This window comes from Populus trichocarpa, chromosome 10 (genome assembly GCF_000002775.5).
Source record: "Populus trichocarpa isolate Nisqually-1 chromosome 10, P.trichocarpa_v4.1, whole genome shotgun sequence".
NCBI lineage: Eukaryota > Viridiplantae > Streptophyta > Magnoliopsida > Malpighiales > Salicaceae > Populus > Populus trichocarpa.
Window position 1 is genome coordinate 52,275 of NC_037294.2, and position 24,446 is coordinate 76,720.

A 24,446-nucleotide genomic window follows, 5' to 3' on the forward strand; every position below is an offset into this window, starting at 1 on the left:
CAGAATTGTCTTCTTCTTCAATTGACTTGTCGTCAACTCCAACACAATCTTAAATGTTGATTTCATTGCTATTATCATCTTCATCGACTTATGCTTGTCCGTTGGAGCTCAGAATAACATTCAACTCATCAACGTCAACATTAACAAAAATATTATTGAAGACATGAAAATTTGAAATTTCTTTCAAGTCAATCAATGTAGCAACTCGATATGGATCAACCAACTTACTAACTTGAAAGACATCATCTCTCATATTTGATTCATCATTCTCATCCTGAACAACCTCGACACAACCCCTGGGTTTAGTTTTCAATACGGATAATCAATCAACTCTTGAATGATCCTTTCTAAATAAAAGGGTGCATATGTAATAAACTTGCTGGCATTGCTTGGTGAAAACAAAGACATCGTTGACATTGCAAAGTCTAACTTTTGAATTAATTTTGACTAAACCATAATGGGGATTTACTCTGATTTCTCTGTCAGTGGTGTCATACCAATAGCATTTGAATAAAATACTCTATTATGCTCGATATGATATTGCAATTCAATTACCTTTTATAATTTCTCATGATAGTCAACTTCAAAATCATTAGAAATTGATCTCTTAACATAAACCTCATTGTTATATGTCTTCCTACCCTGCTCATATTCTTCAGTATGAAACATGTATCTATTGATAAAATACATGTTGTAGCACTTCACCTTTCTTTCAAGACCCAGACTTAATAAAGACAGTGTACCACTAGCATTCCCTTCCAATTTATAAACCTGGTACATAAAGTACAACAATGAATAGTGAACAAGAAATATGAAACGAAATTAAGTATCCTAATAAATAATGATAATTAAATAGTACTTACATGTGTTCTGAACCACGTGGTAAATTGTTCATCTTGTAATCGAAATATTTGGTATTCGGTTAGTTGTAAGTTTTTAAACAGTAAATATTGACGATGTTGCGTACGAGGCATTCAACAATGTATGAGTTAGTGATATTACAAGAGATAAATAGTCCATTAATAACAAAATTTAAGTAGAATACTTACTAAATAAAAAGGTCTCAGTTCATCACAGTTAAATAACACATAATTATGTGCTTATCTTAATTTTATTTCAGAAAAATATCTCCCTTTAACAACATTTTTTGGTGCGGGTCGTCTAAGATTGGAGAATATTGACAAGTTCTCACTCAAAGGCACTTCACCACCATCATCATGCCTTGGAATGTGATTGATTCTTATTCTCAATTGAGACTCGAAATAGTATGAGATAAATATTGAGATCTCTTCAACAATATAAGCCTCATATATCGAAGCCTTAACATGCGCCTTGTTTTTAACCTTTTCTTAAGGTTGAGCAAGTACCTGCATGGAATTAAACGAATGTTTTCAATTAACAAAAAAAATGAAAATACATTTTTAATTACATTGCACGTGTAATCTCTAACCTATCGAATAGATGCATCCATATATACTGGACTAGGCCTCCAACTTTTGCCTCATACGATAAATGTATGGATAAATGTTCCATTGAGTCAAAAAACGATGGAGAGAATATCATATCAAGTTTGCATATTGTCTGAACGATATTCATTTCAAGCCTCTCAAGATGTTGTGTCTGCAACTTGTTGGAGCATATATCTCTAAAGAAATAATTAATCTCTTGAATGCATCCTATATCCCATTTAGTAATAAATCCCAATAAGCTAATGGAATAAGTGTTTGCATAAACACATGGCAGTCATACCTTTTCATTCTATATAATCTGCAATCCTCTAAATTAACCAACCTTGATATGTTTGAGGCATGTTCATCGGGAAAACGCAGACTCATAAGTCATTGGTAGACTAGTTGTTGTGCATTCTTGTCTAAGGTAAAGCTTGATTTAGGCTTTGTAACCAGTAATCCAACACAAACCAACTCCATATTTTTATGATGACAAAACAACATTATATCCATTTTAACCTTGATGTTGTCCTTTATCTTCCCCTTCACGTCCATGACCGTGTTGAAAATGCTCTCAAACACGTTCTTTTCTATGTGCTTGACATCAAGGTTATGATAGAGGAGATTGGTCTTCCAATAAGAAAGCTCTTAGAAAATACTTCGCTCTACCCAATTGTAGGTCAACCCAAAACTTGAAAACTTCTACTTACTAGATTGGAAATCAAACACAATATCACTATACTCTAACACTATGTCATATAATTCTTCACCCGAAAGATGCGAGGGTGCATCCTTTTCAACTCTACCAATAAAAAAGTTTTTTTGTTCCTTTTGTATTTGTGATTTGTTGGTAAGAAACACCGGTGGTAATAAAAAAAAGACATTTTACAACCGTTTGTTAGCATGTACATGCTAGTTTTCCATGCGTGCTCCAACCAGAAACCATTTCATAACCTAGAAAATCATTGATAGTCCACATCAAAGCTGCCTTCATAAGAAAATTTTATTTTGTTGATACATCATAAGTCAAAGCCCCGAAAGGGCCACAACTGCATCAACTCATCAAGCAACGATCGAAAACAAACATCTATATTTTACCCTAGACTATTAGGATCGGGTATAACTGTAGATAAAAACATGAAATCCAACCTTATACACATCCCTAGTGGCAAGTTGTAAACCGTGAGTATAACCGACCAACAAGAATAAGAAGCGGCAAATGACCTTAATGGATTGAATTTGTTTGTACATAACCAAAGATGCATGTTTCTTGATTTAGCTGAAAAGTGAGGATGCACACTGTTAAATTGATGTTTTATTTTAGTATTTTACAATGATTTTAATGTACTAATATCAAAATTAAAAAATCTAAAAAAATTATATTAATGCATTTTTAATCGAAAAACATTTTTGAAAAATACCTTACACCACAATATCACAATATTAAACACGTATGCTATAAACACATAAGGCATTCATAAGGTCGATAGAGGTCCATATAGTATCGGTTTTTATACAAACATCCCAATAAATTTAATTTAGATAATTGAGTGTCTATTATGGTTTGGACAACATGCAGAAGTTTGGACCCATGTCAATTTTCTAGTATCTTAGACCGAAGGGTTTCATCATGGACTTAGCAACAAAAAGTATCTTTTAGTTTGTTCCCTTCAGGTAAAAATGCTTCTCGTTTATTCGACAATTCTGTCATAACCGGCCTCACTCAACCCATAATCCGACTTGATGGTAAACACTTGTGCAACGGTCGATAATAATTCATTAGAATCTTTTAAAAGATCAAAAACCTGGACACGTCTACATTAGGTTTTTTTTATCTATGATTAGACATTGACTACCATGACCCTAATTCATTCTCATCGCATCCATAACCATAGTCCAATAAGAATTACTGTTGTCATCTACAACTTTATGCTCATTGCTAGCACTAGAAGTTGACCCAATCATCCATAGGATGAATCTTGATACATCCATGAATGAAGATCCATCACTTCTATCGAACCTATATCAAATAATGATGACAACATGTATTAATTAATTACGTTAACTAAATCAATGACTTAGTTGAAAAAATAATTTACCGATAGAATCTACGATGAAACACAAATCCACAATGAGCATATTGCCGATGACATGTTTCCATCTGTATAGTAATTGCCTACATAAGTTTTTCCTAAACTCCAACGAAATATTCCATCGACCTTTTTCAATTTCTTAGTGGTGTGTAGGGAGATTTTGTATGGAGATGGCGATCGTGCTTAATCTACTGAAAGAGTGTGCTAACTTCTTAAAATGATTAAGGAGAAAAATTGGTTGCAAATTAGCATCTTTCATTGGACATGCATAATAAATTCATCAAACCTCTTAAATTGATTTCGCTTGTCTACCAGAACCGTACCTCTCTACAACCCAATAAGTCACCCACTCTCTTTACAGTTCGGTAGCAACTTTTCGTTTTCTTTTATATTTATTCATTTTGGTGCTCTTTCTATGCTCTATTGACAGTTTATTTGGTGGAAAAATATCTTTGGGATTGATAAGGATATGGAGGGCGGTGAGACGAAAGTGAACGTCGTCGCTGGACATTCTCTCGTCAAAACATGCTCCTCGTAGTTACTACAAGAGATAGAATTGCAAGCTAAGAGCCTAAAACCTGATTTTAGAGAGTTTTCTTTCTTCTCTCTTTTTTTTTTTCTTTTAATCTGATTCTTTTATCCTATAACAAAACCCACAGGATGTTTATGTTTCTATTATCCTAATATATATGTATAGCAAAATATTTAATTGTTTAATTCGGACCTTAAAGCACAGAATCAAAAACACACCCAGCAGCCGATTCCATAATCCAAAAAATAAGAAAGAGTCACATGCCAAACTAGTTATTCAAACAGTCATATATTTTATTTTTATTTTCCAATCTCAACATATGGTTCTCAATTTACAACAAAGAAACCAGACCAGAAGGAGAACTCTGTCGGAAGGAACATTACAACAAAATCACAAGTGAATGATGATCAGCAAATCCTTATTTTATGTTTTTAACACTGCCCACCCAAATTATGGCCACCATAGCCAAGCCAGGCTGAGCCAGAGCCAGAGCCTAACTTAAACACGCACGGTATCATTAAGGATATAGTGAGATATATATATATAATAAAAGTGCAAAAGCACTTAAACATAGGCTTCAGGGTTTTGAAGGAGGTAAGCTTCCACAGCTTTGTACATTCCCAGTGCCTTCTCTTTGCCTTCCTTAACCTCCTCTTCGGTAAGCACAATATCACCCTTGGTGTGATAGGTACTTTTCATTTTATTTATGCTACCACCATCAGGACCAGGCACAAATTGTACCTCATAAACAATGGTTTCCATCTTATCCAATAATCCTTCACCTTCAATCAAACTGTACGAGTAAGAGAAATTTTCTGGGTCAACAGCTTCAACTCGGTTCTTAACAGACGTAAGACCAATACCTGCAATAATACCATGGACACATGTGCACTTTGTTATAATATTTGCGTAAAAAAGTTTTTACATTCACATCAAGACACACTATTACTGGCTATTAGTATTATGCTGTAATGAATTATCGCCTAACTAGTCAATTATAATTTCTCGTTTAAGATTTTCTTCTTCTATATATGCAGGTATTAGGTTGACCTAAAATTCACACTCACCATCTTGAAAGCTGATCTGCCTGATGCTGCCAGCCTCTCCATTGCCTTGGGTGAATTCAACGCTCTTAATAAGCTGTGGCAAGAGTTTTGGGAGGAGGTTTCCAGAGTCAAGAATCAAAGCCTTGAATAATCTTGCAGGGGGGACTGGGGAGGTGAACTCGTCACTGAAAGCAAAGACACCCATGATATATAGCCTAGTAAGAGAAAGGGAGAGTCTTGTGTTGCTAGCTGGGAGTTTTTTTAATTTTGAACTTGCACACAAGTGGAGATGGTGAAGGCTTGTATTTATAGATAGGAATTAAGGATTTTTTTTTTTTAATAAATTTTTTGCCGCCTATAATCTAGATTTTGGTTCTTGTCCAATTTACATGGTACGAATATGAGGCATATGTCATTTTCAAATTTATATCTCCAACAACAAGAGATTGTGGAACTTAAAACATCTCATAATACAAATGAAAAGATTAAACAGCAAAGAACAAAAATATGGATCTGAATTACAAAACACCATTAGGATTTTTGAAACGGTCTTCCATTTCTCATCATATCTCAGAAATTTCATTTATAAGTTTAATTCCCCAGCCGGCCATTCCCTAAATCAATAGGGTAAGGGATGAGAGCTTTCACAATTTAATGAAATACAGTGGACTTTACAAACAAACAGTACTCAATACAATTTAATGGAATTCTTCTTAATAATAGAAAACGATACTACAAATTACAAAGTCCTAAGGCTCTTTGAATCCACAGATTTTCATTTTGTTTTTTTTATTGCATACCATTATTAAGAAATAAATAGACTTGTAAAAAATAATACAATTAATCTGAAAATAAATAAAAATACAACGGCATTTTCAATGAAAGTTAGTCTGTAGACTTTAATTATGTGTTCTCCAGCTGAAGCCACTCAAAAGAGACGATGCCACATGCATCTATAACATTGAAATCTAGAACCAAAACGAGAACCCAGCCTTCTAGCTAGTTTGTTGAGTAATCGGTTTAGATTGACTAGTCGTTGTCCATCCCCCCTAAAAAAAATGGTTACTGTTTAATTTTCCATGTAACAAATCACATCTTATTTGCATACGATGATTCATTAATTAATTCAGTATCACGCCACCAATTATTTTTTTTGTTTCTGAATTGTGATTCCTGGCCACCAGATTTCATTTTATCTTTTAATTAAAAAGTCCTTTTTATATATTAGTAGAGTTTGTCAAAATGTATAAATACTTTCCTCTAAATGAGTCAAGACATAAAATAAGAAAATAACCAAAACCCCCTATAAAAAATAATAACGAAAGTCTAATTTAATAATTTTTTGAATTTTGATGTAATTTTATTCTTTTTGGGTTTTAGTTATATGTGGTATATATGTGTATAAATTCAAAATATAGGCACGAACAAAACATTTATGAATGTTTTATTTAAAGCATTTTTTAAAGTTTTAGCAACAATATTGATTACAAAACATATAACAAAATTTATGAATCTTTTTTTAATGTAAAGAAGCAAAACATAATAATAAATAATAATAAATGATATATATATTCAAAATTTAATTATTGGCTTTTATGGATTTATTTTTAAGTATTTTTAGAGTTTTAACTGTCAAAATAGAGGTACTATATATAGGCTATGGGTGATTTAAAAAAAAAAAACTATTTAAGGTTTTGTTTAATGTATAAATAGGCATATAGTAGAAAGTGGGGATTGATCAATTGAATTTATTGGTATTGCTCCAGATCTAAGAGTCTGGCTTAACCGCTAAATTGAAAAGCCTATATAAAAATAAAAACAAAATAATTAAAATTTCTGTTTGGGATAATTTAAGAATAGTTTAAATATTTTTTATAAAAATAAAAATATATATAAAAAAAATTAATTAGAATTTTTGTTTTGGATACTTCAAGGATGATTTAATTTTTTTATAAAAAATAGAAAATATTTATAAAAAATATTTTAAGATACTTTAAGGGTAGTTTAATGTTTTTTTATAAAAAAAAATAAAAAGCAAATTAATTAGTATTTTGTTTAGAATACTTCAAGGGCAATTAAAAAAAATTTTATAAAATTATAAAAAATACAAAATATTTATTAAAAATATTATTTCGAACAGGGCATTAGTTTAAATGTTTTTTTATAAAAAAATATAAAAAAGTATAAAATAATAATTTGCATTTCTGTTTATGATACTTTAAGGGTAGTTTAAATATTTTTTTATATAAAATAGAAAACATTTATAAACAAATTATTTATGATACTTCAAGTATAATTTTAATGTTTTTTATAGAAAAAAATTCTAAAAAAAACATTACTTAGCATTTCTGTTTATGATACTTCAAGGGTAGTTTAAATTTTTTTAATAAAATATTAAATTCAATAACTAGAATTTCTGTTTAGAATACTTAAGGGATAGTTTTAATATTTTTTAATAGACAAAATAAAAAAAATTAATTAGTATTTCTGTTTATGATACTTTAAGGGTAATTTAAATATTTTTTTATAAAAAATAAAACAAGTTTTAAAAAAATTAGGATTTCTATTTAGAATACTTCAAGGATAATTTAAATATATTTTTTAGAAAAAATAAAAAATATTTATAAAAAAATTAATTAATATTTCTATTTAGGATATTTCAAGGGAGGTTTAAATATTTTGTTTTATAAAAACAAAAAAAATAAAAATACTAATTTGAATTTTTATTTAGGATATTTCAATGATAGTTTAAATTGTTTTTATAAAAATTATATAAAAAAAATTAATTAGGCATGGCCGCTAAACTCAAGGTTCTTGGGTCTGGTTTAGTTGTCAGATTAAAATTCTTGAGTCTTGTATTACCGTCAGACTGAAATCGTTTAAAATATTTTTTATAGTTTTAATATATTTTTTATATTTAAAAAAAATTAATATTAATCCACCGTGAAGTGTAATCCAATATATTTATATACAGGATGTACCTTTTAATCAAACATGTAGCATACTATGTGTACGGATTTAAGTAGGATTATAAATAGTAATTAGAATAAGAATCATGTTTTAAGACCTGAAAAATTTTGGCTTGATTGCAACTGAAGTAGAATTAATCGTCATTTTTAGAGTTTCACGTGAAGAAACCGACAAACATCACAGTTGGCTTAACATGAAAACAGTACTAAACAGAGTGATTTAAGCATCTGGATTTGCCAAGAGGTAGGTTTCAATGGCCTTGAATACTCCCATGGACCTTTCTTTGTCAGATTTAATTTCTACTTTATTTATCTCATTGTCCTCAATCGTGTAGTACTTGGTGCTGCTCCTGCAGATGGATCCATCCTCCTTCAGGGGAGGACTTAAATTTAACCTCATATGAAATTTGTTTGTCAATGCATCACCTTCAACCATGCTGTAGGCATATGTGAAATTCTCCTTGTCTATCGCATCAACCTTCTATTCCTGTATCCAGTACCTTAAGATTTTTTTCAGAATAATCGTCCGCTCTTTACCAATTCAATCAGAAATTTAAATGGTATGCCTTCTTTATTTGTTTGAAAGTATGCCAAGATTTTGAAATGTTTCTGGAAGGATTCGAGCTATTGTAACTGACCCTCATCAAAGTTAATCTGCTTGATGGTTCCAGGCCCTCCATCTCCATCAAGATTGACAATGTTCTTAATAGCTTGTGGGAAGACCTTAGCAACTATGTCGTTACCATCAATGGCAAGGGCCTTGAACATCTTGGCTGGAGGGATTGTGGTATTAACCTCCCTTTCATAAGTGATAACACCCATGATGAACTTGGAGTTGTAAAAACAATCGAATGGAGAGAAATGAAATGGGAAGGCGGTGAAAAGACTGATTTTGTCGAGCCTTTGTGTAGGAGAAATGTGACAACAATATATGAAGCCTAAAACTTTTCTTACTGTTGAAAAATCTTAGGAAATATCGTTTTCTAAGTTAGAAGCCAGCAGAAATACCAATGAAATGGTTTTGTATTTTACCAACAGTCTTTCCTAGAGGTAAATCTTCAATGGCCTTGAATACTCCCATCCCATGGACATTTTTTTTGTTAGCCTTAATTTCCTCTGCTCTGCTTCTCTATAGCATTTGCTTTTGTACAAAACTACAGAATTCGCTCATGCATATTCAACAGCAGCCGGATTTATTAATGGTCAAACTTCTAGCATTGGTATCTAGCAGTTTGCTTTAGGCTGCTTTAATATGATAGTTCTATGCAGTTATATAATAAAATACAGTGGGATATAAGAAACTTCAATCAGACAGCAAGAGATGACAGCAAGAGATGTGATAGCATTGCTCACTCTCACTGTCCACACTTTCCAAAACAAAATTCTGAGTTTGGTGATTACAACACTAAATAACTTATTCATCTTACAGAAGTTACAGGGACCCGAAAATCTTGCCCAGAAAACCCTTATTTCTTTGACTTGAACAGACTAATTTAAGCATCAGGATTTGCCAAAAGGTAGGCTTCAATGGCCTTGAAGAGTCCCATTTGCTTTTCTTTAAAAGCGTCTATTTCCTCTTCATTGACCTTAATATCACCAATAGTGTAGTACTTGCTGCTGCCCTTGCAGATGGATCCTCCATCAGGCGAGGCCTCAAATTTAACCACATTGGACACTTTCTCAAATTCACTCCCCAAGACATCACCTTCTATCATAGTGTATTCATAAATGCAGTTCTCCTTGTCTATCACATCAATCCTCTCCTTCACATACTTGTATCCAGTACCTGTAAGGATTAATTTACAGCACTTTTGTTAGTCCTTCTGGTTCATATGAAAGACACCACTATTAAAAACTAAAGATTATAGTTAGTTTTGTAACTGACCTTCACCAAAATTAACTTGCTTGATGGATCCAGGCCCTCCATCTCCTTCAAGAAGGGCTAAACTCTCAATAACCCCTGGCACAGCCTTAGGAATGAGATGGTTACCATCAAGGACAAAAGCCTTGAATATTTTGGCTGGAGGGATTGATAAAGCTATCTCTTTTTCACAAGTGATGACACCCATTATTCACCTGGACTTTGAAAATGAGCCAATAAAGAGAAAAAATAAATTGAAGATAATGTGAGAAGCAGAGCTGGTACTTATAGATTAGATGGTGTTAACATCACCTACAACACTAAATAAGTGCAAGATAATCATCTAGGTGGTGGTACAGTGGTAAGAACTTGGGATCAAGAGGTTTGCTCTCTCTGGTATCAAGTTCGAGCCCTGTGGTTGCTCATATGATGGCCACTGAAGGCTTATATGGTCGTTAACTTCAGGACCCGTGGAATTAGTCGAGGTACGCGCAAGCTGGCCCGGATACCTACATTAAACTAAAAAAAATAAGTGCATAATTATTATGTGAAGGGCTAAGAAAGTGAGTATTTTAAGCAAAATATCATTATGATGTGAAATTCGAGGATTTTATTGATGTTTTAAACTTACCTAACGAGTTCTTGTCATGTTGTGATGGTTTTCATGGTGGTTCATGCACCATTGAACATGTACAAAGTACAAAGATACACGTGTTTGTGCTTGAAGCAGAAAAACTGTGTGCAGCACGAGAAATAAATAATTTCAGATTTTATGCTCGCACGCTATAACGAGCTTTTGACATGCTTATATGTTGTGTAGACTTATAAAAAAATAAAAAAATTCATATTGTAAAATACTGTTGCAATCTATAATATTTTTTAAAAAAAACTACAAAAATAATTTAAAAAAAACATAAAAAAAAAAAGAAAAAAAAACTATGTAGAAAAATACTGTAGCAATTTATAGTGTTTTGTGAGGAAATATACAGTTGTAATTCTCAATCATCTCAATATTAAAAAAATAAAATTGACAAAGACAATTTTAAAAAAAATCATAACAAAAAAAACCCCGTGAAGAATGATTGTAGCAATCCACAAGGTTTTAAAGAGAAAAAAAAGTACAAAGCTAAATTCTCAACCAGCTTAATATTAAAAAAATAGAAGCAACAAAGAAAATTTTAAAAAAAATCATATAAAAAAACAAAATCATAAAAAAAAACAAAATAAAAAATACCTATGTAGGGAAACACTATAGCAATCCATAATGTTTTGTGAGGAAATCTACAGTTGTAATTTTCAACCAGCTCAATATTAAAAAAATAAAATCGACAAAGATAATTTTGGAAAAAATCATAAAAAAAAAACATAAAAACCATGTGGGGAAACACTGTAGCAATCCACAATGTTTTAAAGAAGAAAACTACAAAACTAAATTCTTAATCATCTCGATATTAAAAAAATAAATTCGACAAAGATAATTTTAGAAAAAAAACATATGAAAAAATATTGTAGCAAAACAAAAACCATATGGAGAAACACTATAACAATCGACAATGTTTCAAAGAAAAAAACTATAAAGCTAAATTCTCAACCAGTTCAATAGTAAAAAAAATAAAATCGACAAAAATAATTTTGAAAAAAAAACACAAAAACAAAAAAAAATGAAAAAAATAATAATTTTGAAAAAAATAAAAAAAAACATGTGGGGAAAGCTACAGTACTTTCCCCACGCGTTTTAGAGTATTAGTTAATAAATTAAATTGTATCACTCATAACTTATTTGTGAATTATTCCTTAAATTTTATTTTTTTTCCTTCCCCATAAAAAAATAATAAATAAATAATAATAGCTAGAAGACCGGCAATGTGGCAAAAGTGGGTTGAGGAGGATTTCATAAATAAAAAAAATCAAGCTACAATTTTGAATAGAGTTGGGAGCCTAATTGTATCATATTGTACGCAAAATTGAAGAGACAATGCAGATTCAAAGGTAAAATTAAATCATTATTGAATGAATTTGCATAAAAATTAAGTCTAAGGATATACTTTAATTTTTAATATGCCAATTTGATTTAATCATGGACCAAATTAAAAGTTTAATTATATTTAAGAATTAATTTGGATCCAATTAAAGGATTTAATGAGGTGCAAGGACTTATTTATACTTTAAATAGGTCAAATAAAGTTTATTAGGAGCTTAATTGGTGAAAAATTAAGTTTGATAGCTCAATTTGGGCTTAATTGTGAAAATTGAAATTTTAAGAGACCAAATTTAATTTTTATAAAGTCAATTGGTTGAAATCAGGGGTAAAATCACAAGAAATTAGAAGTTTGGGGTCAATTAAAGGCTAAATTGAAGAATTCACAGCTAAGAACTTTTTAGCAAAAGGTGTCGAACCTTGGGGACCCAATTGGTTGAAATTAGGGGTGAAATTGAAGAGAATTAAAAGTTTAATAGTCGATTGAGGGTCAAATTGCATAAATCAAAGGCCAAGGACCAAAATGAAAAAGGCGTTAAAATCCAGGGCTAACATTAAAGTTCGACAAGGGCAAAATTGCACAAAATTGAAAGTCTGAAGTCAATCAGTGGTGTAATTGAGAGAAATCACAAATCAATGGACTAAATTGAACTTTACCAAAACGGCACCGTTTTGGTTACTGTTCATCTTCTTCTTCATTTTGCCTGAAAAAACTGTCTATGAGGCTACTTTTCAGAGGCATTTAATGCTTCTTCTCTTTATCAAATTTGACAAAACATACACCAAAATGATAGCCTAACATTTGACTACACCCTGGTATAGTCCTTCATGGTTGATTGACACCACAAACGCGATGGTGCTGCCCTAAAGAGGCCAACTCAAGCAATCTTGAGTTGTCAAAATCTGATAGTTCATGATGGCAACTTTGAATTTACGGTTGGGATCCTTCCGGTTCGAATCAAGAGCCAAGATTTGACACCAGTAAAGACAAAATATCTCTATTTCACCCCTCCTATAAATAGAAGTGGATTCCATGTCCTGAAGAGGAAGAAATGAGAGCCCAAAGATGGTAAAAAAATCAACCCTCATCCCAGGTTATTCTCACCAGTCAACCTCTTCTTTCTCTCATCGTTTTCTCCAACCACCACCACCTCTGCACCATCATGACTGTCAGCTCCTCCTCTAACAAATGTCAGCCTCCACCATCATGCACAGCTAGCAACACCCCCTAACTCAGGTAACTTTCTTCTTCTTTCTTCTTTCTTCTTTCTTCTTTCTTCTTTCTTCTTCTTCCCCTCTACTTCTGCAGTTGTTGCATGCAAAATTCATTCTACATGCAACAGCAAAGTTAATTAATATGGTTGTTGGCACGGGCCTAGGATAGACCTGTTTTGGCCTAACCCAGGCCCTAAAAAATAAAAAGTTCAGGTCTGTTAGGCTTCTTGTCAGCCCAACCTAACCCGATTGGGTTCAACCGAGATGGCTGGGTTGAGTTTAGCCCAATATATATAAAACAAATATAAAAAAAAAAACTTCAAATTTTTCAAAGGGCATTTGAAAAATATTTATGGGTTCCCCACATGTTTTTCCAATAATTTTGCATATTATCGGGTTATATATTTACATTGTAAGATACAAATCCAATATTAAAATACTTGGTTTTCTCCCTAAAGTTTCTTAAAAAATAAAAAAAATTTTAAAAAAATAAAAAAATTAAATTAATTTCCTCTTTCAAAAAAACAAAAAAAAAATTTTGTTTTCGTGTATACGACCAAATCTTAGAAGGTTTTTCATGCATATTTTCTAAAAGATAAAAATCACATTTTTATCATGTTTTAAAAAATACAAAAATAAATATCGTAACTAGTTTATTATTATTCATTAGGGTTTGGTCAAAATATCAAAAATCCTTCAACAATTATTTTATTTAATTAATATATGTAGTGTTAGGATTTAGATGTATACTTTAATACTTGGGGTATAAAATTACATTGTAAAGTATGCCCTCGGGTATTAAAGATACAAAGTACAAAGTAAATGCAATGCTAAAATTTAAAACCTTAGAACAGTTAGCATTTAACCCGATAAGGTAAAGACTTCCTCACGAAGGGAAGATTTGCCTTCAACCTTAGACGAGACCAACAAATAGAAACTTGATCTAGAAAAACAGTCAAGCAACAATGTAGCTTACCTCAGGTAGGGTGCACTGGGGGTGATGTGTATTTTCCTTACACAACCAATCCTTTACTCAAACTCTCGCAGACCATGGGTTTCCTAGTAACCCTAAATACTAGGTGGCGACTCATGAACCTTATAATCATAATTTTATGATTATATCCAAAACCCATCTTCACACATATCTCAGGAGGCGGGCCCGTCATGCGCGCCCATCGACAACTAACATTTTAATTTTATTAAAAATATGGCTTAATTTAAAACTGAGTGTATGTTTTAAAGAAGATGTAGAGAGAGTGTTTCAATGTAAATTCACCTCAATATTATTACTATGATTTGGTGTCTAATTTATACAGATTTTATACTCTAATAAAGGAATTACAGTAGGCTAAATATAGAAGAATACAAGTTTGTTGGCTAGAATTATGCAACTCAGATTATGGTAATCAGTAGTACTAGTTTTGGTAAGAATTTACATGATTGTAGGCTAAGAATCTTGTGGATTTGCTTGAGAGTAATCTGCCTCGATACACCCCCTCAAAATTGAGTTGCTATCAACAAAGGCAATTTTGCCTCTGAGTAGTTCTATTCATTGCCGAGAAATATGCTTTGTCAATCAATTTGTCATCTAGTCTTAAGTGTGTACATGTCTAACTTGAAGAGTGCCTCTTGGAACCAAATCGCGGACAAAATGGAGATCAACTTGGATATGCTTCATCCTTGAATGTTGAACAGGATTTAAACTCAAATGTGTAGCTCTACGATTGTCATATAGCAATAATGGATGGGAGTGGAACTTGAAGTGTAGTTCTTGGAGAAGGGAATGTATCCATATAATTTCAGAGGTTGTAGTAGCAAGGACCCTATACTTAGCTTCAGTTGATGACTGTGCCACAGCACGTTGTTTCTTTGAGCTTCATGAGATTGGATTAGAACCTAGAAAGCTTATGTAAGCGAAATGGAGGTTTAATCATCAAGGTTGCTTACCCAATCAACATAGAAAAAAATGGTAAGGCTGGGATATATCCTACGAGTTAGCTTAAGACCATGAAATATGGTTTGCTTTAAGTGGTACAGCATTCTCTTAGTTGTTATTCAGTGGGTTTGAGTTGGTTTGTGCATGAATTAGGACAACTTATTCATGACGAATGACATGTCTAGTCGAGTGAGGGAGAGGTATTTAAGGCTTCCCAAAACCATTTTGTATTCAATGCCATCAAAGGAAGCAGTACCATCATGGAGCTTGAGAAGCAAGCTTCTGGAAAGAGGAGTACAGATTTCTTTAGCACCAATCATCTTTGTATTATGCAATAAATCATGAATGTACTTATGTTGGGATAAGAATATGTCATCCTGAGTGGGTAGGACTTCCACTCCTAAGAAATAATATAATGTACCTATATCTTTCAATGAAAATTTCCAGCCAAGTTGGTCAATAATGGAACACATAAATTGTGAGATATTGCCAATGATAACAAGGTCATCCATATATATTAGAGAATAGTATATAGTGTTATTATGAGAATAAACAAACAAAGAGGAATTTACTTTTGAATTAGCAAAACTAAATTGAAGCATAGTAGTTTTTAGAGCTAAATACCATACTGAGGGGCTTGTTTAAAACCATAAATAGCTTTGTTGTGTTTACAAACATGGTCAGGTTTAGATAAATCCTTAAAGCCTGGTGGTTCTAACATTTAAATCATCTCACTAAGTTTCCCATGTAGAAAAGCATTGTTCGTGTTCATTTGACAAAAATCCTATCCATTCATCACAACAATTGATAAAAAAATCTAATTATGACTAGTTTAATGACAGGACTAAAGGTCTCCTTGTAATCAACTCTCAGTTGTTGGTGGTAGCTTTTAGCCATAAGTCTAGCATTAAACCTATCCAATGACCTACCAGTTTTGCGTTTCACCCTTAGAACCCATTTACAACTAACTGGATGGCAATTATTTGGTGGGGAGACTAATTCCCAAGTTTTATATCTCATAAGGGTAGTGAGCTCGTGAGAACACAAGTGAGATATGGCCTCACGCTAATGAGGTTCAGAGACAGCTTGACTCACACATATGGGTTAAATGGTCTCAGGTGAGGGATGTTTGGTGATAGAATGTAATTGTTTAGGCTTGTAGATTTGGTTAATGGATCGAGTGGTCATGTTGTAGGTTCTAAAGGTGGAATGGTATTGAGGTTGTGTGGGATGATGGGGAGGAGGGTCTAAATAATATGTTGAACTATTACCTAGGTCTGAAGATGGGATGATGGTAAAATTCTAATTGGGTAATAAAACAAGATAAGTAAGGTGTGGAGGCCCTGAAGGTGTAGCATGGGAACCCAAATTCAATGGACAAGATAAATCAACAAATAAAGAGATACAAGGAGTACTTAGAGTTGCAGTGATAATAGTGACAACATCTGTTGAGGGCACTGATGGCGAAGAGAGCATCACGGGTGGCACAGGGACAAGAGGTGTGTATGGAGTCTAAGAGAGAATTAAGAGAGGGTAGTGACCTGGAGAGGAATGGGCTTTGGTTAATAGGTTTTGGGCCTCATCAAATAGAACATATCGTGAAGTATAGACACAACGTGTTTTTGGATCAAGGCATCAGTATGCATTTTGAGATAAGGAATAGCTTAGAAAGATGCAGGGATTGGATTTGGGCTTTATCTTATGTTTGTTGTGTGGTTTAGTAAGAGGACAGCATAGATAGCCAAATTTTCTCAATTTGAGATAATTTGGCTTCTAGCCAAAAAGAGTTTGGTATAGGGATTTATTTTGGAGTAACAAAGTGGGTTGATAATTTATAAGATACACGGTCATTTTAAAGGCATGTAGCCAATAGGAGAGAGGTAAATAGGCATCATGAAGCAATATGAGACCAGTTTTCACAAGATGACGATGATGTCATTTAAAGATGCCCTTTTATTAAGGTATATGTGGAGCGATAATAAAATGACTAATACCATATTGAGAGAGAAAATATTTTAAGCTCACATGTTCACCCCTATTATCTGAGTATATGGTTTTAATTTTGCATTAGAACCGGTTTTCTACTAGTTTTTAAATTATGGAAAAATTATCACAATCCTGACCTTTGTTTCCATGGAATAAAACCATATGTATTTAGTGTGATGGTCAATAAAAAGTATATAATAATGAGAACCATCGAGACCAACACAATGAGCGGGATCCCAAATATTTATATGGATGAGTTTAAAAGGTGCATTACATTGCTTGAGAGACTAGTGAAACCAAATGGAAGTTTATGAGCTTTATTGATTGAACATGAGGAACATAAAAAAGATTCTTTGTTTGGTGTGACCAAAAGTGAAAAATTATGAACAACATTGTGAACTATATTTTAGGACGGATGACCAAGATGTTTGTGCCACTCATCGATAAAGGTTCTTTCGTGCACGTTAGCAACCATTTAAAGGGAAGATGCCACCAATGATTCCAAGAAGACATAAACACTATTTTCACATGCACCTTTTACTAGAGTCTCTCATGATATCTTATCCTTCACAAGAAAAAAAATTGAAATTCAATCAGTGCATTATTTTGTGATGTAAAGTGATGCATAGAAATAAGATTTTTGCAAAGATTTGGGACACATCGTGTATCTTTGAGAATGAAAGTTTTTTTGGGTGATTTTAGAGTTAAAGATCATGTGTGAGACAGTCAAACTTAAACCATCACTAAGCATAACTTTATTAGTTGCATCATATTCTAAATGAATTGATAGATTATTAAGATCACCAGTGATGTTGTGGGACACTGCGTAATCCATGAGCCATTTGTTGTCTGTGACATTTGAAAGAATATGGAATTTTGGAGTTTGTATTGATGTCAAAGAAACTGTAATGTACAAGCTTTCTATATATTGCAAATTATATTCTAAGTAAATAGGAGATCTATTCTAAGTAAGTCAATCACAATAGCTGTGATTGACTCAATCTTAGCTAATTACTGGAAATCTACTAATTATAATAGTTGACCAATTTCTTTCCTTAAACACTCCCCTTCAAGTTGGAGTGTGAATGTCTATTACACCCAACTTGCCAAGATGGGATTGGAACAAGGGTGCAGGCAACAACTTAATGAAAATATCAGCAACTTGATATTTTGTTTGCACATGAGCTGTCTGGATTTTTTCATTTTGAATTTTCTCACAAACAGTATGGCAATCCAATTCAATGTGCTTGGTTCATTCATGATAAACTGGGTTGGTTTTAATGTAGAGGGTTGTCTTGTTGTCACAAAGTAAGGTGGTTGATTGGCGATGCTCTACTTGTAGATCCTGTAAAAGGTATCGCAACCAAGTGAGTTCACAAGTGGTAGTTGTCATAGAGAGGTACTCAGCTTCTGTAGACGACCTTAAAACAGTAACTTACTTCTTATTTTTCCATGATATGATAGACGACCTTGAAACAGTAACTTACTTCTTATTTTTCCATGATATGAGTGACCTAGCAAGAAAGATACAGTATCCAGTAACCGAGCACCTTGTAAAAAGACATCATGCCCAGTCCACATCATAATATACAGTCAAGTGCAGTGGCCCATTCGAAGAGAATAATAACCCTTGGTCAGAAGCTCTTTTGAGGTAGTGAAGGAGCCGACATATTGTGTTAAAAAGGTGCTTTCTGGGCTTATGCATAAACTGACTGAGCGTATTTACTGCATATATGATTTCCGGTCTTCTTATTGTCAGATAGATTAATCTTCCAATAAATCTTCGATAACGAGTAGGATCTTTAAGAGGGTCACTTCCTGTAGGCATGAGGGCAACATTGGCTTCCATAGGAATTTTTGCAGGCTTAGCACCAAGTTCGCATCTTCCAAGATATCTGGTGTATACTTCTGTTGACAAAAATAAATGTCAGACTTGGACCATTCAATTTCAACCCCAATAAAATACTATAAAGGTCCAAGGTCTTCAATTTTGAAACAGGTGTTGAGAAAATGTTTAAGGTCTCGTATGGCATTATTGTCATTTCTAGTGATTATCATATCATCAATATATAACAATATAACAGTGAAAGAATGACCACGTCTTTGTGTAAACATAAAATAATCTGCTTTGGATTGAAAGAAACCAATATTCTGTATAACAAATAAAAACTTGGGGAACCAGCTTCGAGACACCTATTTGAGACCATATAAGGATTTGTGAAGATGACACACGGTGTGCTCCCTCTGTCGTCAATACCCCGATGGTAGAAGTATATAGATTTCTACATGAAGAAAAGCATTGTGCACGTCCATCTGATGAAGCAACCAATTACCGACAGATGCAAGAGTTAGAAGACAGCGGACAGTGATAAGCTTGGCAACATGAGCAAATGTCTCAGTATAATCAATACCTTCACGTTAGGTGAATCCTTAGGCGACCAAGCAAGCTTTGTATCTCTCAATGAAACCGTCAGAATTGTATTTAATTTTGAAAACCCATTTACATCCAATCAGACGATAACCAGCGGGTAATGGAACTAAAGACCAAGTGTTGTTCTCCTCCAAAGCTATAATTTCAGAATTCATAGCCTTAATCCAGTGTGGATTATGTCGTGCCTCTTCATAAGTGTAGGGTTTAACCAATTGAGAGATATTGTTGACAAAAATTCTATGATGCTCAGAAAAATTAGAGTGAGATACATATCAAGTGATAGGGTAGCGAGTGCCAGACGTGATTGGGAAAAGAGCGTCAGAAGCAAGCAGGGTAGCATAGTTGGTAAACTTTGAAGTAGGAAAGGGGTTTGGTAGGGCGGGTGGATTTGCGAATAAATGGAGGGTGGATATCTATGGAAAGTGAGGAGGGAATAAGGGAAAGATGTGGTGTGATGGGTGGAGACGACGACTCTGAGGCATCTAGGGATGAAGAAGGGGCGTTGTCTATTGCCACATGAGAGGGATGTGGGGAGGTAGTTGGCGAATCAGAGATGGTGAGGTCTGGAGTTGCTTGGGTCTAGGGATCATGGGCTGGATGGGGATGGTGGGCCAGATAGGGTTTTGGTAGAGATAATGGGTCATGGGATGTAGTGGGTAGGACAATAGTGTCATCTTGATTTTCGGACAGGGATGTAGAAATAGGAATATATTTTTGTGAAAAACCACATCTCGAGAGAAAAGAATTTTTTGTGTACCAAGATCATAAAGACGATAACTCTTTTAACCAAGTGGATAACCAAAAAAGATATATTGATGAGCTCGTGCATCAAACTTATGTTTAGGAAGGAGATTGGTAGCATAATACAAACAACCAAAAACCTGTAAATTAGAATAATCAGGAAATTTGTTGTGTAAGAGTTCATATGGTGATTTGTGTTTGAGTAAGGGTGTAAAGAGGTGATTTATGAGATAGCATGCAATTTGTAAACTTTCCCCAAAAAACATAAGGGAATGTTGGCCTGGAAATGGAGTGCTCTGCCCACATTTAAAAGATGTCGATATTTCTGCTCAACAATGCCATTTTGTTGGGGTGTATATAGACATGAGTGTTGGAAAAGGGTGCCTTTGTTTCTACAAAAGGATTGCAGAGATAGAAATTCGCTCTCATTATCGGCACACAAGGTTTTGACAGGAAGATTGAATTGGGTTTGGACCCAAGAGAAAATTGATTCTATCACCCCTTGTGTCTCCGATTTAAAATTTAAGAGATGGATCCATGTAAATCGGGTAAAATCATCCATAATAATTAGAACATATCATCCACCAGTGTGAGTGTGAATTTATGTGACCCCTAAATGTCACAATGAATTAAATCAAAAGGTGCATTGGATGACATTGAAGTCGATGGAGAAAAAAATAAACGAGTTTGTTTTGCTAAAGGATAAATATCATAAACATGATTTAGATCACAGATAATTTCTGAAATTTTATTGGAAAGGAATTGAGTAGGTGCGTTAGATGGGTGCCCTAGATGTTAGTGCTAAAGATGGGAGGTGTGGTGAAAATGATGTGTTAAATATGGATTTTGGGTAGCTTTGAGGTAGTAGAGCCTATTAAAATGCTTACCCAGGCCAATCATCCTCCCCATGTTCACATCCTGCACAATACAAAACTTATCAAAGAAAATCACAATACACTTCAATCCTCGTGTCAATTTTCTCACAGATAATAACTTCATATTGAATTATGGTACATGAAGAACACCATCAAGAGTTAAGGCTTCATACAATTTAATGGACCCAATATTTTTTATTGTTGTTTTTCCTCCATGGGGTAAACCAACAAAATCATGTTGAGTATTGATCGTGTTGTGTGTAGGTGCAAAACATGAAATATGATTTGAGGCTCCAATGTCCATTGTCCAATATATATTTGAATGTGGGTTATGCTGTGAAAGATTGCAGATGGATGTAATAATACTTGTTGCATTTACAAGTGGAAAATTACATGGTCGGTTGTGCAAAAGAGCGATCAATTGATTGTATTCTTCGGTAGTGAAAGTTGGGCTTTCGTTGGATTTGCTGTCATGTTCTGGAATTGGATCTTTTTCGGCAGTGTAGGCAACAAGCCATTTGTTTTTGGGCTTGATATTTTTGCCATGCAATTTGTGGTCCACAAGAAAATCGTTGAGATAATAGCAACTTTCAATTATGTGAGTGTCTTCATCGCAATAAGAACACTTCAGAGACCTCCTTGAGTTGGAGTCGTGTTTGCCATCCTTAGCACCAGGGGGTTTCGTCGTCGCTGAGTTGCTAGAGCTTTGCCACCCTTGATGGTCATATAACGACCGGTTTACATAGCATGGGATCCGATCTGACAGTTTGCCATGTCCATTTGCTGCTCGTGTTGGAGGATCAAGCCATAAAAGCGATGTGTGTCGAGGATCGACAACATCATCAGAATCGACCCACATACAATTTAATAAGGTTCGTTAAGACCCATTAAAAATTGCATAACTCTCTCCTTCTCTTCTCTTAAAGCACGTGTTTTGGCACCCTCACAAGTGCAGATGATGGGTTCATGATAGGAATCTAATGCATCCCATAGGGCCTTGAGTTTGGTGTAATATTCTGAAATCATAAGGTGCCCTTGTCGATGTTCAGCAATTTCTTGGTGAATTTGGAAAATCCTGGAATCGTTGCTTTGTAAGAACCGGTCCTTCAGATCATTCCATACCATGGATGCGCTTGTGCAATAAAGCACACTGCTTGCGATATCGGGATGTAGTGATTGCAGAATCCACGATAACACCATGTCATTGCATCTCTACCAAATAGCAGATTTGGCATTGGCGCTTGATGAGGATTTGATGGTTCAATCCTAGTTTGTTTTTAGCACTCAAAAAATCCACATCGAACGACTCTATTGACCATAATTATGTCCTTTGAAAGGCTTGGAAATGAGAACAAGGTCGGGTGAGTCTGAATGGTGTAAGGTGAGTGGGTCGGATATGTTGATTTTAGATTCAAATGATTTTTATCACCCATGTTGATGATTTGTGTTGGTTGGTTATTTATGGCAGCGGAAGATGTTTGGGCAAAGTCACCAATATTGGTGCTCTGATACCATTAAAGAATATGGAATTCTGTAGTTTGTATTGATGTCAAAGAGACTGTAATGTACAAGCTTTTATACAGATTGCAAATTATATTCTAAGTAAATAGAAAATCTATTCTAAGTAAATCACAATAGTTGTGATTAACTCAATCTCAACTAATTATTGGGAATCTACTAATTACAATAGTTGACCAATTTATTTCCTTTAACATGAGGTGGGTGTGTAAGTAGTAGTTACGGCATGAGACTTCAGTTGGGGACATAATTTGGTCGTGTGACCAATTTGGTCACAAAATTGACATTTGGGTTGGTGTCATTTTTTATTATTATTGGGTTGGCCCAATGTTTGGTATTGAGACCTTAAGTCTCTATCTTGGCCCTGATTATGTAAGGACCAAAAAGGCTTGCCATTATCCTTCTGGTATGAACTCTTAAAAGAGGTCCTGCAGTTGGTGTAGTTTGCCATCACCATAAGTTGTTGGGTGGTGGTTTGTAGTCGTCGAAGATAACTATCATGACCCACTAAAAGGTCATAGAGTTCTTCGAAAGACAACGATTTTCCCCTCTTACGAATTGATGCAGTTATGTCCCTGAAATCAAAAATCAAACCATTAAGAATGTAAAGGGTTAGATCATCATCAGATATGGGGTGATCTATCAAAGTTATCTTGTCAGCTAATGCCTTTACAGCATGAAGATACTCTAGAATTAAACGGTTTTTCCTTTTAATCAAGGTAATTTCTTCCTTGAATTGCATAGCTCTCATTTGAGATATGCTAGCATACATGTGAGTTAATTTTATTCATGACTCGTGGGATGTTTTAGCGATAGTTATCAGAGGAGTGATGGTGGTGGAGGTTGAGGTTGAGGCAAGAATGGCACTGAGAATTAGTCTGTCCTGTTGAACCAATGGGTATTTGTTAGGGTAGATGTGGGAGTGTCATTAAAGGAGAAGAGCTTCGAATTAGGCATGCCACTGTAGGAAGATGGAGGGAGTTACTTTCTCACGTATTTTGTGCTTGTTTCAGTTGGAGAGGGAGGTTGGTTGTTTGGATGTTGAGAGGAAGACATAGCGGATGCAAGGATCGTAATCTCATTGGAGTGGTGGTGCTCTGATACTATAAAAAAGATGCAAAGAGAGTGTTTCAATGGAAATTCACCTCAATATTATTGTTATGATTTGATGTCTAATATATACAGATTGTATACTCTAATGGAGGAATTACAGTAGGCTAAATATAGAAGAATACAAGTTTGTTAGCTAGAGTTTGTCGGGTTTTGGTAAGAGTCTACATGATTGTAGACTAGGAAGCTGGTGGATTTGCTTGAGAGTAATCTTCCTTGATATATGTTTATAAAATTTAGAATAAAATAATTTTAAAATATATCTACATGATATTATATATTACCGATACATATTCAATTTAATTTCTTAATTTTTAGTTAAAAGATTCTATTGTACGAATTCAGAATTTTATTAGTAAAAGATTTGAATAAAAGTAATAAGAGAATAAATGACATGATTTAGATTGTAATGTCAGAAATTTTTAAATAATTTAAGAGATATATGATATAGTTGATTTAGAATTATAAGATTCTTTTTCTTCATTATGATCTTATGGCGCTCACAAAAAAAATACACGATGTACATGTTAAATTAAAGCTTATAAAATGAACTTTAAAGTGGTTTAAGTAAAAACAACAATAATAAATATATTATAATAAATTCTGATTCAAATTGTTTTGCTAAAAGCTATTTTTCTCTCTTTCTGTCCTAAATACTTATAAATGTTATATTTTTTTATTTACACATATGGCAAGAGAGATTCATT

General features: G+C 33.7%; 3 protein-coding genes across 3 annotated transcripts; all 3 read right to left on the bottom strand.

Moving 5' to 3' along the window:
• Nucleotides 1-4,345: 4,345 nt before the first annotated feature.
• On the bottom strand, nt 4,346-5,390 carry LOC7496476 (major allergen Pru ar 1). The gene is made up of 2 exons (XM_002315421.3): nt 5,141-5,390; nt 4,346-4,936 (listed from the first exon to the last, which is right to left on the bottom strand). The coding sequence occupies exons 1-2, from the start codon at nt 5,322-5,324 to the stop codon at nt 4,638-4,640; spliced, it is 483 nt and encodes a 160-aa protein (XP_002315457.1). The 5' UTR covers nt 5,325-5,390; the 3' UTR covers nt 4,346-4,637.
• Nucleotides 5,391-8,308: 2,918 nt separating this feature from the next.
• On the bottom strand, nt 8,309-8,910 carry LOC7477190 (major allergen Pru ar 1). Its single transcript, XM_002315422.4, has 2 exons — nt 8,727-8,910; nt 8,309-8,553 (listed from the first exon to the last, which is right to left on the bottom strand). Exons 1-2 carry the CDS (start codon nt 8,908-8,910, stop codon nt 8,309-8,311), a joined length of 429 nt encoding a protein of 142 aa, XP_002315458.2.
• A 467-nt stretch (nt 8,911-9,377) lies between these two features.
• LOC7477191 (major allergen Pru ar 1) lies at nt 9,378-10,214 on the bottom strand. The gene is made up of 2 exons (XM_002315423.3): nt 9,974-10,214; nt 9,378-9,874 (listed from the first exon to the last, which is right to left on the bottom strand). Exons 1-2 carry the CDS (start codon nt 10,155-10,157, stop codon nt 9,582-9,584), a joined length of 477 nt encoding a protein of 158 aa, XP_002315459.1. The 5' UTR covers nt 10,158-10,214; the 3' UTR covers nt 9,378-9,581.
• Nucleotides 10,215-24,446: the final 14,232 nt, after the last annotated feature.

Bases quoted from the DNA above. Each gene is read 5' to 3' on its own strand.
- LOC7496476 (XM_002315421.3), bottom strand. From the start codon at position 5,324: ATGGGTGTCTTTGCTTTCAGTGACGAGTTCACCTCCCCAGTCCCCCCT. The intron at 4,937-5,140 runs GTGAGTGTGAAT...GTATTATTGCAG, and splicing joins GCAGATCAGCTTTCAAGATG to GTATTGGTCTTACGTCTGTT.
- LOC7477190 (XM_002315422.4), bottom strand. From the start codon at position 8,910: ATGGGTGTTATCACTTATGAAAGGGAGGTTAATACCACAATCCCTCCA. The intron at 8,554-8,726 runs GTCAGTTACAAT...TTGATGCGATAG, and splicing joins GCAGATTAACTTTGATGAGG to ACAAGGAGAATTTCACATAT.
- LOC7477191 (XM_002315423.3), bottom strand. From the start codon at position 10,157: ATGGGTGTCATCACTTGTGAAAAAGAGATAGCTTTATCAATCCCTCCA. The intron at 9,875-9,973 runs GTCAGTTACAAA...TAATCCTTACAG, and splicing joins GCAAGTTAATTTTGGTGAAG to GTACTGGATACAAGTATGTG.